Genomic DNA, 20,041 nt, shown 5'->3' on the forward strand with positions numbered 1-20,041 from the left:
TGTTTTGGTCCCTGCCACGTGAGACAAGTCCCAAGTCGGATATACTCTGGTGCCAAATATAGAACTCCACAAGGTAAATAGTTGGTAGGTTTCGATGGAAGGAACGAGTGAATGAATGAACGAATGAAATGAGTTCAGAATGGTGGTGTCTCTGAAGTACCCAGATTTGACTCCTAGAGTATCAGAGACAATTTTCCAGTTTTGCTTAATAATTCCTGTACTATGATAAGGGTGAGAACAAAGAGTAAATTATTAAATAAAACAATGAACAGTAATAAATAGGCCGGTCCAACATTGCGACCAATTTTGTCCAAACTAGGCTTCCGTAGTCTTTCCTTGCCTAACTACGCGAACACGCCGGTAGGGATGTCGCGAGATTTGGAGCTCGCGGGAAAACTTATTTGCGGGTCCGTGAGGGGGGTGCGCGCGCGGGACATTCGAGTGTCTGACCCTGGGAACTCGGGCTGGAATGAGCCTCTGGGTGGACAAATACCGGCCCTGCTCCTTGGGACAGCTGGACTATCACAAGGAGCAGGCGGCCCAGCTGCGCAACCTGGTGAGTCGGCGGGACGGGGCGGAAAGAGCCGGGGGAGGGGAGGTGCGCCACTCGGGGGTTTCGCGCCCCTCGAGAGCGGAGCTTCGCCCTCCGGCTTTAGAAGGTGTCAAGTGCTGTAGAGAACAGTAAAACAGGGACGGGGACAGACTCTGGGGCCGGGGACTGTGCTTGCAAACAAAGAAAGTCTCCCTGAGGACTGTCCTCTTTGATTTTCTTAACCATGGGATATATTTTATTTCCTTTGTCCCGTTTTTTATTGTATAGGGTTTGGAATAAATATTTGGACAGAGATTTAATATGTTAGTCTTGAGTTAATAGATTTACTTTTCAAAAGTATTCACCTGTTTACGTTTTAATCTTCAACTTAATAAAACTGAAACACTTGCAGCATAACTTTTATTTTTGCTGAGATCGAAATTTAAAAAATGAAGGCTGTATTTGTGGAGCACCTCCTTTTTCCATGCACTGTATTAGGTGAATAGTTCCTTTCCTTGACACTTGATCTATCGCTGGAACTTCTTTCAGTGCCAGCGATAGATAAGTTTGTAAAGTATTAAAGTTCACTTAACAGCACTTCTGTTGATACTTCTTTATTTTTAAATGGTTATTTATAAAATTACACTCCACAAGATTTTATGCTTTTCAGAAGGTTAAGGTCTGTGTCTTGTCATTTTTATAACCTTCCCAGCACTGATCCCCAGGCCTGACTGAGCATCAGAATCACCTGTGAACATATTTAAAACACGTAGTGTTCTGTAATACAGAACTGTCAGCATCCTACTCCGTTCTTTTGCTCTTAACATGTGAGATTAACAGACCTGACTTCCGGCTCCCTGCATCTGCACTTGCTAGAGGCTTTTTCTTGCTGACACCTCTAAGCAGATTTGAAATGCCAGGGAATTAACACCTTCTCCCCCATTTTCTTTCCCAAACTAGCAAAGGTTTGAGGAGAGGTAATGTATCATACTCCAGCTTCCCCATTCCTTGGGTGGTTTAATACTGTAATGTATTTTCACACTGGCTTCAGGTGTATCCCCAGCAGGATCAAGCTCCAGATGTCCAGAGTGGTTTTTAAGTTGATAACACTTGTTGGCTACCTTCCTTTCCCCAGTTTACTTTCCTTCTCCCCTACAAAGTTTTCCTTTACCTTCCAAATAAAACCAAATGCACTCATTTCTCATCCAAGGGACTCTTTGTATAAGTGCGAACTACGGCAGTCATCACAGTCTCAGTTATTGAATCTTAATCTTGTGAATGGAGTCCTGGACTTAATCAGTCTTTTATTATAAGTATTTTAAAGCACATCTGATAGTCAGCCAGGTTTGGGATTTCTTGCTTTCTAGCATATAGTGTTGTATCTTACATGTACTGTGCTAGATATATAAGTTCAGTTCAGTCGCTCAGTTGTGCCTGACTCTTTGCGACCTCGTGAATCGCAGCACACCAGGCCTCCGTGTCCATCACCAACTCCCGGAGTTTACCCAGACTCATGTCCATTGAGTCGGTGATGCCATCCAGCCTATACAGCATTAATTCCGGGGGAATAATCGATTTCATAGTTAAAGATATGTCTGTCTCTGTGTTCATTCACACACACGTTTTCGAACTTTCCTTGAGACATAAAATATTTCATACATAAAAAGTAGTTTCTACACGTAGGAGCAGTGGCTTCTCTAGGGAAAATGCCTTATCCTTTTTATTCCAGGTACAATGTGGTGACTTTCCTCATCTGTTAGTGTATGGACCATCAGGTGCTGGGAAAAAGACAAGAATTATGTGTATTCTACGTGAACTTTATGGTGTTGGAGTGGAAAAATTGAGAATTGAACATCAGACCATCACAGTAAGCATTTCACTTTGAAACAGAGAGAAATATATATGATTACCTCCTTTAAAAACAATTTTTATGAGAAACACAGACACTATTCAGTAATGTGTTATTAATAGTATGTGTTTATTTTTGTGTATTATCATGGAACAGGCTGTGAAAGGGCATATGCAGATTGTTTATAATGATCTGTTAACTGGGGATAGTTTGGAGGTTTCTGGAGGTAAAGGAAAAAAGTGATCCATGAAAAACAGGATGTGTGATATGACCTAGTGTATATAAAAACACATATGTTTACCTGCACATTAAGAATGGGGCTAACATTAGTGGTGATTATCTAAAGTTTTATTTCTTTAATAAGCATAAATTGTTTATATACTTAAAAAAAAAGAGTGAAATACAGATAATAGGAGAAATAGCCAGTAAATATTTTAAAAATAACTATTTTGTTTGTCCACAGACTCCATCGAAAAAGAAAATTGAAATTAGCACTATTGCAAGCAATTACCACCTTGAAGTTAATCCTAGGTAAGTGGATACTACATAGAAATAAGCATTTTTAGAATAGTGGTGTTCAGACTTCTTTTTTTAAAGAGTAGAATGCTTTTTTGATATAAAATCATGGATCCGATCAGGTCAGATCAGTCGCTCAGTCATGTCCAACTCTTTGCGACCCCGTGAATCACAGCACGCCAGGCCTCCCTGTCCATCACCAACTCCCGGAGTTCACTGAGACTCATGTCCATCGAGTCAGTGATGCCATCCAGCCATCTCATCCTCTGTCGTCCCCTTCTCTTGCCCCCAATCCCTCCCAGCATCAGAGTCTTTTCCAATGAGTCAACTCTTTGCATGAGGTGGCCAAAGTACTGGAGTTTCAGCTTTAGCATCATTCCTTCCAAAGAAATCCCAGGGCTGATCTCCGTAGAGAGAGACAAAATATAAAACGAATGAAAATGAAGCTGCCCTGTGTGAAACAGGGAGCCTAGAACCTTTCCACTTTCCCTTCTCTCTGAGACCCCTCCCCCAAGTCAAAAATTTTTAATAATTAAGTTCTTGCTCTATAAAGCTCTGTGTGTTACACAAAGTACTTTGAATAGTCAGTAAATTTTTGTTATATTGACTTATTCAGAACTGGTGAGCAAAGTATGTCTAAAAAGTTTGTAAATGCCTGAGAAAATGTTTTATAAAGTGAATTTGGGTTACTCGTTCATTCTTTCCATTTTCTTTCAGTTTTTGGATTAGAGGGTATATTGATCTAATAATATTGAGAAGGACATAATGGCTGTTTGAGAAAATAAACTAAAGCTGATTTCTTTGCCCTCTTTTTCTGATTAAGAGTTCTTCTGTAGCACAGATAGTCAATTGGAGATTAAGCTGTTTGTTTTTCAGGTGTTTGGAATTGAGATTCAACCTAAATAACCAGGTGACTTATTTTGGTTTGTGAGGTACAGGGCTTAAGTGCTAAAGCAATGTATTGGTATAAATGACTGGTAATGCCTATAAATCAACAGCTTACAGAGTTCTCTTTTGTATCCTGAACTTCATTTGCTTATCCCATCCCCTTTCTAAGACCTTGAATCAACTCTGCTGATACTGGGAACAACTTGTCTAGGCTTGTTCTCTCATACACCTTTGCTAGTTTGGGGATGGAGAAGAAGAATACAGATCAAATTTGTTTTAACAAGTTATTTTTATATTTTGAGTAGTTGTAGGTAACTAAGAAATTAGCTGTGACTAGGTATTGACTATGGAGAAGGCAATGGCACCCCACTCCAGTACTCCTGCCTGGAAAATCCCATGGACAGAGGAGCCTGGTAGGCTGCAGTCCATGGGGTCGCTAAGAGTCGGACACAACTGAGCAACTTCACTTTCACTTTTCACTTTCATGCACTGGAGAAGGAGATGGCAACCCACTCCAGTATTCTTGCCTGGAGAATCCCAGGGACGGCGGAGCCTAGTGGGCTGCCGTCTATGGGGTTGCACAGAGTCGGACACTACTGAAGCGACTTAGCAGCAGCAGCAGCAGGTATTAACTTTAGTGGATACAGAAGTGTCAAAGTATTTGGTACTGTTAATAGCTATGGCTCTTTTTAAGTGGCTTACTCCTTGGATGGAAAGTTATGACCAACCTAGACAGGATATTAAAAAGCAGAGATATTACTTTGTCAACAAAGGTCCATCTAGTCAAGGCTGTGGTTTTTACAGTAGTCATGTATGGATGTGAGAGTTGGACTATAAAGAAAGCTGAGCACCGAAGAATTGATGCTTTTGAACTGTGGTGTTGGAGAAGACTCTTGAGAGTCCCTTGGACTGCAAGGAGATCCAACTAGTCCATCCTAAAGGAGATCAGTCCTGGGTGTTCATTGGAAGGACTGATGTTGAAGCCGAAACTCCAATACTTTGGCCACCTGATGCGAAGAGCTGACTCATTTGAAAAGACCCTGATGCTGAGAAGGATTGAGGGCAGGAAGAGAAGGGGACGACAGAAGATGAGATGGTTGGATGGCATCACTGACTCAATTGACATGAGTTTGGGTACACTCTGGGAGTTGGTGATGGACAGGGAGACCTGGCGTGCTGTGATTCATGGGGTCGCAAAGAGTCAGACACAACTGAGTGACTGAACTGAACTGAAACTTAAGAACATGTTTGGTGTTTTCAGTTACGTTAATCAAATTGTAGTCGAGTATAGGAGTATGTTTCAGTTCAGTTCAGTCGCTCAGTTGTGTCCGACTTTGTGACCCCATGAACCGCAGCACGCCAGGCCTCCCTGTCCATCAACAACTTCCAGAGTCCACCCAAACCCATGTTCATTGTGTCGGTGATGCCATCCAACCATCTCATCCTCTGTCGTCCCCTTCTCCTCCTGCCCTCAATCTTTCCCAGCATCAGGGTCTTTTCAAATGAGTCAGCTCCTCACATCAGGTGGCCAAAGTATTGGAGTTTCAGCTTCAGCAACAGTCCCTCCAATGAACACCCAAGACTGATCTCCTTTAGGATGGACTGGTTGGATCTCCTTGCAGTCCAAGGGACTCTCAAGAGTCTTCTCCAACACCACAGTTCAAAAGCATCAATTCTTTGGTGCTCAGCTTTCTTTATAGTCCAACTCTCACATCCATACATGACCACTGGAAAAACCATAGACTAGACAGACCTTTGTTGGCAAAGTTATGGTTCTGCTTTTTAATATGCTGTCTAGGTTGGTCATAACTTTTCTTCCAAGGAGCAAACATCTTTTAATTTCATGGCTTTAGTCACCACCTACAGTGATTTTGGAGCTCAGAAAAATACAGTCAGCCACTGTTTGCACTGTTTCCCCATCTATTTGCCATGAAGTGATGGGACCAGATGCCATGATCTTCATTTTCTGAATGTTGAGCTTTAAGCCAACTTTTTCACTGTCCACTTTCACTTTCATCAAGAGGCTTTTGAGTTCCTCTTCACTTTCTGCCATAAGGGTGGTGTCATCTGCATATCTGAGGTGATTGGTATTTCTCCCGGCAATCTTGATTCCAGCTTGTGCTTCGTCCAGCCCAGCGTTTCTCATGATGTACTCTGCATAGAAGTTAAATAAGCAGGATGACAATATACACCCTCGACGTACTCCTTTTCCTATTTGGAACCAGTCTGTTGTTCCATGTCCAGTTCTAACTGTTGCTTCCTGACCTGCATACAGGTTTCTCAAGAGGCAGATCTGGTGGTCTGGTATTCCCATCTCTTTCACAATTTTCCACAGTTCATTGTGATCCACACAGTCATTAGTGATCCTGAAACACTTTACTTTTAAAGTTTTGTGAATGTAGTGTCACTCAGTTTGCTTAAAATTTTAATCACTGAAGATCTTCAAGATTTTTCTTAGCTTACAAATAAGGGTTAGTACTTATTAAATATTTACATGTATATATTTACCACTATTTTTATTTTGTATAGTGATGCTGGAAATAGCGATCGGGTAGTAATTCAGGAGATGTTGAAAACAGTGGCACAATCACAGCAACTTGAAACAAGCTCTCAAAAAGATTTTAAAGGTATGTGATAATTTTTTTTTTTCTTTGGATGAGGCAGGCACTTAAATTATAAGTAATGGGTATAAGAGGAAAATATAATGAGGAATGTAAATTCCAACCATTTAGCAAATATATTATTAAATCTGTTCTGTGCCAAGCACTATGCCACTTTTTTTTTTTTTTTTAATATGTAGACGTGAAGAAGAGAAACATAATCTGTGTGCTCCTAGGAATTTATAGTCTAATGGAGTTGAATTGTGTCAATAAGAGAACTGTTCGTGCCACCTATTTGTTAGTTTAGAATTAGTAAAATATTTAGATGAGTAATGGAAAAAGAATTTAAAAAGGGAATTGCATGATTTACAAATAATGATTCTTTGAACAAAAGTTATATGTTCATTATTAAATATATTGCTAAACAAAAGAAAATTCAAATCAGCTATAATCCCACCATCCAGAGACCATTACTGTTAACATTTCCAGTATTATGTGCATAACACCATATATTTTTACAAGTTTTCTGATAGATATGCCAATATTTAATGTTTTTGACATATTTTGCCTGATTCTTCATTTGAAAAAAGATATAGTTTTGTGCTACTGCCAGCAGTATTTAGGAATGCCCATTTCTGTCTAACATTTATTATTTTTAATCCTTGTCAGTTTTAGTGGAGAAAATAAGCTATACTTTTTCTTTAGTGATTGTGATAATTTTACCTTTTTTTATTGCTCATTTTACTGTTTTGTGAATCATCTTATGTATTCCAGCCTATTTCTTATCTTTTCTCCTTAATCTCTACATTTCAAAATAGAAATTTTTTTTTTCAAATACTCTTTGTGGTCTTATAATTTTTATTCTTAGTTCTCATTATTATCTTACTGGATCGTCTAATGAAACCGCTTTGTATTTCTGGAGTAATCCTCACTACAGTTTTTAAAATATTGTGCTATTTTCTGCCTAGCAATTATTTAGTTTTGAATTATTTTTTTACTGCTATCCTGTCAGATATTGTGATTGATCTCCTTATTTTTATTTATTCTATTCAGTTTGTGTTTGATTTCCAGAATTTGTCATTGGGAATCATTGTCTTGGAAGAGAGCTTCATTTTGTTATTTTCAGTCCACTGCTCTGTCAGATCTTATTGCATCAAGGTCCCTTAGCTCTTGTTCATGAATTGAACACTATGGATGCTGTTCTCAGTTTGGCTCATATATTCAGTGTGCTTTTGTGGGTGATTTAAGGTTCTCGTGTTCTGAAGATATCCAAAAACTGGTGGATCCTAGCCACTTCTTCCCACACGTAGTTTCTTGTTCTCACTTACTTATATTTAGGGTTCTTGGGGACAGCTTGTCACCTAGTTTCAATGTAAATGTTGTCTTGGATCTTGGAATCTGTTCTTTTATGGGAGAGATTCAAATGCTGCACTGCTCTCACTGTCATCTTCTTGAAGTAATTTAATACAGTGCTGGATTCAGTCCCTATATACTGAATTTCTCAAACACTTTAAGGCCAATCCTTGATTATGACCAGGTAGAATCTTATTATACGAGTAACCAGGTATCTTTATCCCTTATTTGCTATATCTCTTGTGACAGTGTTTTCCAAAGTATATTCCTTAGAATGCTAAGATTTTATACAGAAGTATACACCTGAGTGAAATATTTTGGGTAAATTCAGCACACTATATCCTTGTCTTGGTGATTTTTACTGCATATAAGTATAAAAAGACTACAGTAGATTCTGCAACAAAATAACCTCTTTAACTTCATTATCCTAGTGTTTGATCTTAGATTTTTTTTTTTTTAGTATAAATTTATTTATTTTAATTGGAGGCTAATTACTTTACAATATTGTGTTGGTTTTGCCATACATTGACATGAATCTGCCACGGGTGTACATGTTTTCCCTATCCTGAACCCCCCTCCCATCTCCCTCCCCATACCATCCCTCTGGGTCATCCCAGTGCACCAGCCCCGAGCATCCTGTACTGTACCAGCATTGAACCTGGACTGGCGATTTGTTTCACATATGATATTATACATGTTTTAATGCCATTGTCCCAAATCATCCCACCCTCACCCTCTCCCACAGAGTCCAAAAGACTGTTCTATACATCTGTGTCTCTTTTGCTGTCTCGCATACAGGGTTATCATTACCATCTTTCTAAATTCCATATATATGCATTAGTATACTGTATTGGTGTTTTTCTTTCTGGTTTACTTCACTCTGCATACACTAATAATGAGAAAATAGAGAAATTAAGGAAATAATTCCATTCACCATTGCAGTGAAAAGAATAAAATACTTAGGAATATACCTACCTAAAGAAACAAAGACATATATAGAAAATTATAAAACACTGGTGAAAGAAATCAAAGAGGACACTAATTGATGGAGAAATACACCGTGTTCATGGATCGGAAGAATCAATATAGTGAAAATGAGTATACTACTCAAAGCAATCTATAGATTCAATGCAATCCCTATCAAGCTACCAACAGTATTCTTCACAGAGCTAGAACAAATAATTTCACAATTTGTATGGAAATACAAAAAATCTCGAATAACCAAAGCAATCTTGAGAAAGAAGAATGGAACTGGAGGAATCAACCTGCCTGACATCAGCCACAGTCATCAAGACAGTATGGTACTGGCACAAAGACAGAAATATAGATCAATGGAACAGAATAGAAAGCCCAGAGGTAAATCCATGCACCTATGGACACCATATCTTTGACAAAGGAGGCAAGAATATACAATGGAGAAAAGACAATCTCTATAACAAGCAGTGCTGGGAAAACTGGTCAACCACTTGTAAAAGAATGAAACTAGACCACTTTCTAACACCATACACAAAAATAAACTCAAAATGGATTAAAGATCTAAACGTAAGACCAGAAACTATAAAACTCCTAGAGGAGAACATAGGCAAAAGACTGTCTGACATAAATCACAGCAGGATCCTCTATGACCCACCTCCCAGAATATTGGAAATAAAAGCAAAAATAAACAAATGGGACCTAATTAAACTTAAAAGCTTCTGCACAACAAAGGAAACTATAAGCAAGGTGAAAAGACAGCCTTCAGAATGGGAGAAAATAATAACAAATGAAGCAACTGACAAAGAATTAATCTCAAAAATATACAAGCAACTCCTGCAACTCAATTCCAGAAAAATTAACAACCCAATCAAAAAATGGGCCAAGGAACTAAACAGACATTTCTCCAAAGAAGACATACAGATGGCTAACAAACACATGCAAATCAAAACCACAATGAGGTACCATATCATGCCAGTCAGAATGGCTGCTATCCAAAAGTCTACAAGCAATAAATGCTGGAGAGCGTGTGGAGAGAAGGGAACCCTCTTGCACTGTTGGTGGGAATGCAAACTAGTACAGCCACTATGGAGAACAGTGTGGAGGTTCCTTAAAAAACTGGAAACAGAGCTGCCATATGACCCAGCAATCCCACTGCTGGGCATACACACCGGGGAAACCAGAATTGAAAGAGACACGTGTACCCCAATATTCATCACAGCACTGTTTATAATAGTCAGGACATGGAAGCAACCTAGATGTCCATCAGCAGATGAATGGATAAGAAAGCTGTGGTACATAAACACAATGGAGTATTACTCAGCCATTAAAAAGAATACATTTGAATCAGTTCTAATGAGGTGGATGAAACTGGAGCCTATTATACAGAGTGAAGTAAGCTAGAATTTTTTTTTTAATAAAAATAAAATAAATTCTACCATACCTATAACTTTTGTATGTCTTCTCCAAAGGGAAAACTAGTATATTAGGCTTACTATTTAGGATTTCACTCTGAATAATGAGAAAGATAAATACTCAAAATTTTGTTTTGTTTCTCCTTGACTCAGTTGTGTTATTGACGGAAGTTGACAAACTCACTAAAGATGCTCAGCATGCCTTGCGCAGAACCATGGAAAAGTATATGTCCACCTGCAGATTGATCTTGTGTTGCAATTCTACATCTAAAGTGATACCACCTATTCGTAGTAGGTGCCTTGCAGTTCGTGTGCCTGCTCCCAGCATTGAAGATGTAAGTCAAGTAAAATTTTTCAGAAGAATTCAGTTCAGATTCCATGCATACTGTGTGTACATCCCTGTTGTGTTTGTTCTTGTAAAAACATAGTGAACTATGTCAGCAATTCAGAAATAGCTATGGCCTAGATGCTAACTCAAACCATTATAGTAGTAAATACTAGATATCAGTATATAGAAAATGTTCTTTTCTTTAAATTATCTTTTTCTTTAAATAGTAATTAAAAAAAAAAAGTAGTAATTGTGGATTTTATAAAACTAAGGGAAAGCTAGTTATTTAGTGGCCTCTACCTCAACCTGACTTAATTGGCTTATAGAGGAGACTTGAATATTCAGGAAATAGATTTTGCAAGAAGATGATTTGGGAATTCCTAGTCCCTAGTTCAGAGACCAAAGTTAGTTTAAATCAACATAACGTGTATTTTTTTTTTTTTTCTTTATCATTCTTAATGCTGCTGTTATGGCTAAGTTGCTTCAGTCATAGCATTCTTAATAGCTATCAGTAAAAATGCCAGTTTCTCACAATAAGCAAGTTTCTTCTGTTAATAGGTTTGGGGTGATTTTATGCAAAGTAGGGATAATAAGTGACATTGTATTGTGAGTTTCACTTGTAAAGATTTTGAGGGTTTTAGAGTTTAAAATGTTTATAAAGCAGCACCAGGTTACGTCTCTCCCATGAGTACCATTCACATCTTAGTGCCTGAATTGTGTCCAGTTATGCTTGTACAGCTCAACTTGGCAGCCTTGTGAGCAGTGTCTTTTCCACCAACCTGTGGCCCTTTGTCTCCCACTCCCTGCTGCCTCGAGGAGGCTGCCAGGCGTGGAACTGGGACCAGATCTTTCTCCAGGTGCCCATCTAGTTGCTGACTCTACCTGATAGCTAGGTTAGACCCCTGGCTTCCTGCTGAAGGAACAGTGGATTAGGGTAGGGTAGTGACCAAAAAAAGAAAGGTTGGGGTTCTGTAACAATATTCCTAACAGAAATTGTCTCAGCATGCAGTTTGACAGATTGCTCATTTTTGTTAATTATTTTATTTGTAGATTTGCCATGTGTTATCTACTGTGTGTAAGAAGGAGGGTCTAAATCTTCCTCCACAACTGGCTCATAGACTTGCCGAGAAGTCCTGCAGAAATCTCAGAAAAGCTCTGCTTATGTGTGAAGCCTGCAGAGTGCAACAGTGAGTAAAAGGGGTCAGTTACTACAGGAATCATGTTGTGATACAAACCACTTTCATTTAATTTATTGTGTTCTCTTTTTGTCATGTAGATATCCTTTTACTGCAGATCAAGAAATCCCTGAAACAGATTGGGAGGTGTATCTGAGGGAGACTGCCAATGCTATTGTCAGTCAACAAACTCCACAGAGGTAACCACTATAAAAGATCACCATAAAAGTTTGATCACTGAGACAGTACAGATATTCTAAGTTCTAGATTAGCTGTTTTATACTGATACCATGCCATGTAGCATTATAATTAAATTTAAATTATAAAATACTAGACTTCCAAAGAAAAAGTAGGGTTTTAGACATTTAATGGTTCAGAATAGTTGGTGTATGATATCATGGCTTTTAAGAAGCTACTGGCATGTAAGTATGGAACTTACACATAAATTGAAACAAATTTTGGAAGTTTAAGGTTTTTTTTTCCCCCTCAGAATCTTGGATGATTTAATATTAATGCATAGCATAATGTGTCTAGCTTTCTAATATTGAAGATAACACTGTATAACTTTGTAATTGATGTGTTATAGAAAGACACTAGACTGTGTGTAGACTTCTAGTTCTTCTAATTTTTAGCTAAGTGTCCTTAAGCAGGTAACTTTATAAACTTAGAGCTTCAGCTTTTTCATTTGTATAATGAAGAGAGATTGTGTGATAGTGGTTTGAGAACTAGAAGACCCCATGCTCATGTGTGATGATAGGCTCCATTAAGAATAATACTGTGTATGTGCCGTCAGTATGTAGGAAGTGTTTTATGCATATCTGCTGCACAGATGTTTCTGTTTGCTTCTTGGGTCTCTTATTCAGTAGTAGACCATACTGAAAGTACTTCAACCACAGCCTGTTGGATTTGTTATGACTTTGATTGAGGAGGGCAATTGGCTGTTCTCCAAATCAAGAGTGACAGTCTTAAGGCTTGGTACTTTTGGAAAGTCTGGTGAAGGTCCCGTAAGCTCACTGAGACACAGTCTCCTACTTTTTTTGCCTGCCTGAAATGAGAAACCCATCTTTGGGCTTTAGAGAGGGTTATTGATTATTTTAGGAAATAGACTAGATTGAGTGCAACCACTGAAATGTAAGCTTCCTTGGTTTACGTGAACATAATTGGGAGAAGGAATATACTGTGTTTCTCCTTTTGGGTGGTATATCTGAGAATTGTTATTTTTATAAGAAATTCTTCAAAGGAAATTGCAATATGTACTGTTGGACAACCATAATAGATGAGAGGAGGTGAATGGTCATAGAAAATCGGTACTTGATATTTTATCAAAGTTTGCATTGAATTCCTCTTCATCTATTTTAGTTGAAGAAATAGTTTTCGAAAAGTGCCAGATGTTTTAAGTAGATTCTTGAGAAAAGAAACCTTGACTTTAGGAAAAAGCGTGCATTCCATTTTGTAAATACTGTCAGGTAGTGAAGAAATCTCAAGTTTTAAGGAAATAAAAATCAAATGAAGCATGTCTTAGGAGCTTTTTACTTTTATAAAATATTTCCACACCAAAGGTGACTTTTCTTGTTTTTGTTCTGATTTTAAAGAAGAAAAATTGATGATAATAGTTGAACTTTCCCACTCTTAAAGAGATTTAGGTACAGATGTTGCAATATTTGACATTATTAAATGTTTTTTTAAGACTTAAGTTGATGATTACTTTTCTTAATTCTGCTGCTGCTGCCTGTTCCTCCAGTTTCCAAACAAATTTTGACAGCTCATAAATGAATTTGTCCCGAAGAAGTGCTGCTGTTCCCTATTTAGATTAACAGATTTGGGATTTGATGGCATTGTGTCTTTAAAGCAAAATATTCCTCTTAATTTCCGAAAGCCTTGAAGCTCCAGAAATACTAGGATGGCCAGTGTCATTTTGAACATTCGTCCGCCCAGTACCAATGACTCCTGATTTTTGACCGTGTAGTCTAGCTGTAATATTTATAGTCTTGATTCTTTTTTTTATACATGTTAGGAAATTTCTTATTTTCTAATGTGATATTTGTGATATGTGCTCAGTAGTGTCCAACTTTTTTTGACCCCGTAGACTGTAGCCCCGCAAGCTTCTCTGTCCGTGGAATTTTCTAGGCAAGAATACTGGAGTGAGTTGCCATTTCCTTCTCCAGGGGATCTGCCCGACCCAGGGATCCGAACCTGCATTTCTTGCATCTCCTGCCTTTGCAGGCAGGTTCTCTGCTCCACCTTTCTCATGTGAATAGCAGCTTATATCTGATGAGCAATTATTATGCTGACATTTACACTATTTCATTTAATTCAAATAACAGTCCTATGAGGAATGCATTATTACCATCTTACAGATAGAAAACTGATTCTTTGGGAGATTGTTGCTTTTTTTCAGGGACATTTGGTTAGTAAGAGGCAGAAGCAGTTCTAGAATACCATGTTTCTCTGATAGAATAATTTGTACTCATTATCACTTGTAACCTCCAAGAGATAATGACACCGGCTTAATAATGTAGACTATATTAATGTTTTAGAAATGAAATCATTAGAAATGAACTCAGACTAAGAGAAGCATGAGAGCATGTGTGAGATGCACACAGTATTGTTACAGTACAGTTTTATAGGTAAATATATTGTGAATCAGCTTTTCAGAAATAAGCTATATGCATTATTATTAAAATAATTTCATACCATCTGTCATTTATATGTTAAGAATCAGATTTTATTTGGGGTATATACTGTCATGTCCAAGAGACATTAAGGCCTTTGGAATCAGACTTGAGGTAACGCTGCTTCAACTATATAAGTTTTGCTGGAAGCTTAACCTCTCTGAACTTCATGTTCTCTTCAGTGAAAGAGACTTGTGTTTGTGAGAAATAGTGTACTGCAGTGAACCTCATACAGATAAGAGATTAAATAGAGGCTTTGGCAGACACTGGAAGGGTATGGGCTAAGACAAATTTGTGCTTAAATCATGGCTCTGCTATGGTTAACTTTGTCAGGTTATTTAAACCATCCGGGCCTTAGTTTTTTCTTAAAAAAAAAAAAAAAAATGGAGATAATGCCTCACCATAGCTGATATGGTGACTGAGTTAAATTATTGTCATAGTGTCTTATGCAGAGCAGTTGCTCAAAAAATGCTAGTCTTTTTTTTCACTTTACTTAGTTTTATTGTGGCACACGGAGAAGGCAGTGGCACCCCACTCCAGTACTCTTGCCTGGAAAATCCCATGGATGGGGGAGCCTGGTGGGCTGCAGTCCACGGGGTCGCTAAGAGTCGGACACGACTGAGCGACTTCACTTTCACTTTTCACTTTCATACATTGGAGAAGGAAATGACAACCCACTCCAGTGTTCTTGCCTGGAGAGTCCCAGGGAAGGGGGAGCCTGGTGGGCTGCCATCTCTGGAGTTGCACAGAGTCGGACACGACTGAAGCGACTTAGCAGCAGCAGCAGCATTGTGGCACAACTTCATACTCCTAGAATCTCAGGAAGGGGGTCTTAACTTCTGCTTTGAAGAAATCTTTTAAAAATCACTTCCCTGATTGATCTGAAATATAGAACGTAATGTGGTCTTATTTTGGTAAAGATTCAGAACAATATTTTTTTTTAGGGGTAGGTAAGTATATTTATAAAGATTAAGTTACTTTTGTAAATAAAATTTGTCACTTTTGTTCCTGCTGTTTTAATATGTTACATGTGTATTTCCCTCATTAACCCTTTTTCTTCCTGAAAGTGTTACGAGAAGGGCCTAGAATTATGATCTTACAGAGCCCTCCAACAAATGGCCATATTCACTTAGCCAGCCTGGGTTTGTGCCCACCTGTACCCTCTTGTACTGCCCTTTCTATGACAAAACAGCTTTGTTTCTCTGCCATAATTTTTTTTTTTTTTTCTTTGCAGTTGAGTTGATAACATTATGTTATATTCATGGTTATATTTTCTTTTCTTCTGTAATTGACTTATTATTTAATATTTTCATAACCATTTTCTCATTTCCTATGTATCATCTATCTGGAGAAGGAAAGAAAAATATTACTTGATGTATCATTAAAGTATATTAAAATTCATGGTGTGAATAAGCTCAACCCTTAACTATGCGTGAAGTCTTCTGTATTTTCAGTGTATATATATAAATACTGTGTGGGTGTGTGTCTATATGTAAATGAATATAAATGTTGTCTGACTTTAAGACAGTTGTATAATTTTATTTTAGAAAAATGAACTAAAGTTAGGAAAAGCTCCCATATATGTATCTTAAATATAATAAGCCATTGAAGAAAATGTTTGTATTGGGATGTGTAATTCTTAAAGTAAGGTGGCATAGTAGGTACTTGGAAAAATGATCTCCTGTTTTCATCACAAAGTATTATTTTGTTTTGTTCAGGCTCCTTGAAGTTCGTGGAAGACTGTATGAGCTTCTAACTCATTGTATTCCTCCTGAAATAATAATGAAGGTATTCTGATTTCAAATCTTGTACTGTCTATAACCATACAATTTGGTTTGATTATGTGGTATCATGGCTTTTGCTGCACAAAGATATATTGTCAGTTCTTTCTCTCCAGCTCATTAGTTCAGCAGATACTCAGTCCAAATTGTATGGAGCTTGTAAGGTGTGCCAGTCACCGTTAGGAGTGTGTTGAAGGAAACAAGGGTGGGCCTCCTCCAGAGAAGTTACATTTTGGTGAAATGGAATGGGAAACAAGAAGCAAGAGGATTTCAGAATGGTCTAAGTATTATAAAGGCAGTGACCAGGTGAAATGATAAAAATGGAGGGCTGAGTTATGGAAGATCAGTGATGGCTTCTGTGGAAGGTATGTTTAATCTGAAACTTGGAGAATTGAAAGATGGATCCATGCAAGTAGTCAGGGAATAGTATTAATATTTTAGACAGCAAGCCTCAGTGCACTTGAAAATTGAGGTTAAAGAAGGTGGTAGTGATTTGTGAGGGACGACTTTAGGTCTGGTCTAAACCTAATCAACTCTCTAGCTAGAAAGATATTGTAGATTAACTATTACATCTTAGGCAATACAAGACTTTTTATTTCTTTGTATTTATTAAAATTACATGAAAAAATTCAAATGATACTAAATATATCAAGTGAAAAGTGAAGATTCCCCCTTCTGTTTTCATAAGACCTCTTTTCAAGTCACATTGAATTGAGTCCATATATGTATGTTTTACGGAGAAGGCAATGGCACCCCACTCCAGTACTGTTGCCCGGAAAATCCCATGGATAGAGGAGCCTGGTAGGCTGCAGTCCATGGGGTCGCTAAGAGTCAGACACGACTGAGCAACTTCACTTTCACTTTCCACTTTCATGCATTGGAGAAGGAAATGGCAGCCCACTCCAGTGTTCTTGCCTGGAGAATCCCATGGACGGAGAAGCCTGGTAGGCTGCAGTCCATGGGGTCGCACAGAGTCGGACACAACTGAAGCGACGCAGTAATGTATGTTTCACAAAACTTTAGTGTCTTTTACACTATTTTGCTTTTTAAATTCAGCAGTGTAGTATGGATGCTGTTTCATGATAGTATAGATTTACCTCATTCTTTTTGGTACATGACTGGGATTTCATTGTATGACTATACCAGTTTTTTGGATATAACCCCTGTGTTACAACCTGAAGTGTTAGACTTCAGGTTGTCTACAGATTATTATAATTAATAATGTTACAGTAAGCATCTTTGTACTAAATCTTTGCACCCTTGTAGATTTAAGTATTTGAAGTTGAAATATGATAGATAACTACCACATTTTTACTCTACAGAATAGTATGTTCTTTTGGATAAAGTCTGCTGGTCCATCAAAAATAAAAAAGAGAACATATCAGTATTTAAGTTTCACTTCCTTTTTGAATAAGAAAAGTAAAGCGTGTTTAGCTAATATTTTTTTAATTATTACTTTTTAAAATTGCTATTTATCTTTCTTTAGGGCCTTCTCTCAGAACTTTTACATAATTGTGATGGACAACTGAAAGGAGAAGTGGCCCAGATGGCAGCTTACTATGAACATCGTCTACAACTGGGTAGCAAAGCCATTTATCACTTGGAAGCGTTTGTGGCCAAATTTATGGCACTTTATAAGAAGTTCATGGAGGATGGATTGGAAGGCATGATATTCTGACATCTCTCAGTAATTCTTCCTAATATTTCTCAGTATCATCATTTATGTTCAGTTTATATTGGAGGAGCTACAGGTAAAATAAACTAACATTATTTAATTATGTGTTATTTGTGTTGTTTTTTTTTTTTGGGAGGGGGAAGGTAGTAATTCCTCTGAATTATTAATCATTATTCTCTGAGTTAAATAACTGCTCCTGTACTATTGAAGTGTATTAAAAGGATACAACTGGAAACTGTAGAGTCTAGGAACATGATTTTAATTTACTTTAAAAGTATGTTTTCCAAGTATGCAGTATTGATCCTCCCATTTCCATCCACTCTCTCCCCTGCTGAAGGAAATTTACCTAAAAAATCAGGGTTTGTTTTCTTACCTCCAGATAACCATTTTTGGCCACAGGTACATAAATTTTTGCTTGGCAAGTCATTATCTTTAATCATATTTTCCCTCAAACAAGAATTATATTTTTGCAGCATATATAGGAATTAATTTTGAATTATAATAGCATGGGTATGGAGAAAATTGCATGGACCATCTGTTAAAACTGTAGAAATCCAGCTTTTAATTCAGTGATTCAGATTTGGTATAAGGTTGACTATTAAGAAATAAAGATCTTTTCATTAATACTTGAGAGTCTTAAAGAATATCCATCATATAGTTCTGAAGCAAAGGTATATTACTGTTGAAATTATTTTTTGAACAAGTATGCTCTTATATTGTTGGTCCTATTCTTTGGAACATTCTTTATTCAGAAATCTGGTTCATGGAACAAAGGGTTTGCTTGACAAAAGTCTATGACAAGCTCTATATAAGAATATTGGGAAGATCTGCTTTTGTAGCAGTTGGTGCTAAGCAATCAGGAAGTGTTTAATTGGCAAAGACACAGCTACACACTCACTGAAAAACCTAAACCTGGGAAACTGTTCAGGTTAAGAGGAATGATGGTTGCCCTTTTTATGGCAGCAAGTGATACTAATCAGGCCCCATCTGGAAGTCTTAGTCCTGGTGGCTTCATGTTAGGAGGGATATTGATATTGTAATAGAAGAACTGGGAAAGTGAGGTTTGGGAGAGCTAGGACTGTTTTAATTTGCAGGGGGAAAAAAGGGAAGTAAAAAGTATGTTCCAGAGATTAAATGCTCCGGAGATCATTGAAGTCTGTATCCTGAGTCACCAGAACTCATTGTCTTCCAGCCCTATGTGAGCTCTGGTAATTATTCAGCTTAGTTTCCAGCAGGTCTTTCCCTAGTTGTGTTTTGTTATTTACTTGTTTTTTCTCTTTGAAGAAATGCTCAATGTGAAGTTATATTCAATGTATTTGCAGTTTAATAATTAGCCAAAGATGCAAGGCATCCATTATGCAGATTTCTGTTGAACTTTTCTGTGTAACTCTCCCCTTTCCACATTTCTGCCATGCGTATTCAGCCACTCCAGCCTCTGAATTCTCTTTTTCCCTCAACTCTTCGTTACCACTATTGTGTGAAGGTGTTAATTCCTGGGTGTAAATCACTTATCTTCCGTAGTTCTTTAAAATGAACAGAATTAGAAGTTTAGCAAATGTTGATAGCAATACTGTTTACAATAGCCAAGACTTGGAAACACAGTAAATGACTGAGCATGATTCCTCTCAGGTCCCTTGGTTTATGGTGCTGGATTCCACAGCTTGCTCAAAGGCATTTCTGCCCATGGGTGGATGCCAAATTTTGTTGTTGGTAGACAGACAAAAATGAGGTACATCTTAAGCTGCCATGATGCTGATATTACTCCCCTTTAGTTTTATGTTTTAATAATACAAATTTTTGTACATAAAATATTAGAAGTTGTGCAATATGCATCACACACAAACCTCTTGCCATGTTTTTTCCTTAAGTACTGTTTTTTACTTTGAATTATAGCAGATCTGAGTAATAGGAAATTTAAATGTTAATTCCAAATTATAGCACTCCAAATCATGAAATACATTTCTTAAAAATTAGAAAATCAACCCTTGGCAGCAGTTTTCCTTGTACCTAGTTCTCGGGAAAGTTATAGTCATCATGTTTTTTATTTTTATTTATTTATTTTTTTGGGGGGTGTTTTTTTTTTTTTTTTTTTTTTTAATTTTATTTTATTTTTAAACTTTACATAACTGTATTAGATTTGCCAAATATCAAAATGAATCCGCCACAGGTATACATGTGTTCCCCATCCTGAACCCTCTTCCTCCTCCCTCCCCATTCCATCCCTCTGGGTCGTCCCAGTGCACCAGCCCCAAGCATCCAGTATCGTGCATCGAACCTGGACTGGC

General features: G+C 37.6%; 1 protein-coding gene across 1 annotated transcript; it reads left to right on the top strand.

Moving 5' to 3' along the window:
• Positions 1-356: 356 nt before the first annotated feature.
• RFC3 (replication factor C subunit 3) lies at positions 357-17,856 on the top strand. The gene is made up of 9 exons (XM_006070679.4): positions 357-556; positions 2,262-2,399; positions 2,845-2,912; positions 6,315-6,412; positions 10,279-10,460; positions 11,504-11,640; positions 11,730-11,828; positions 16,019-16,088; positions 17,568-17,856. The coding sequence occupies exons 1-9, from the start codon at positions 470-472 to the stop codon at positions 17,757-17,759; spliced, it is 1,071 nt and encodes a 356-aa protein (XP_006070741.1). The 5' UTR covers positions 357-469; the 3' UTR covers positions 17,760-17,856.
• Positions 17,857-20,041: the final 2,185 nt, after the last annotated feature.

This window comes from Bubalus bubalis, chromosome 13 (assembly GCF_019923935.1).
Source record: "Bubalus bubalis isolate 160015118507 breed Murrah chromosome 13, NDDB_SH_1, whole genome shotgun sequence".
Taxonomy (NCBI): domain Eukaryota; kingdom Metazoa; phylum Chordata; class Mammalia; order Artiodactyla; family Bovidae; genus Bubalus; species Bubalus bubalis.

Excerpts from the sequence above, each read along its gene's own strand:
- RFC3 (XM_006070679.4), top strand. The coding sequence starts at position 470 with ATGAGCCTCTGGGTGGACAAATACCGGCCCTGCTCCTTGGGACAGCTG. Across the intron at positions 10,461-11,503 it reads CTGCTCCCAGCATTGAAGAT|ATTTGCCATGTGTTATCTAC; the intron begins GTAAGTCAAGTA and ends TTTTATTTGTAG. Across the intron at positions 16,089-17,567 it reads CTCCTGAAATAATAATGAAG|GGCCTTCTCTCAGAACTTTT; the intron begins GTATTCTGATTT and ends ATCTTTCTTTAG.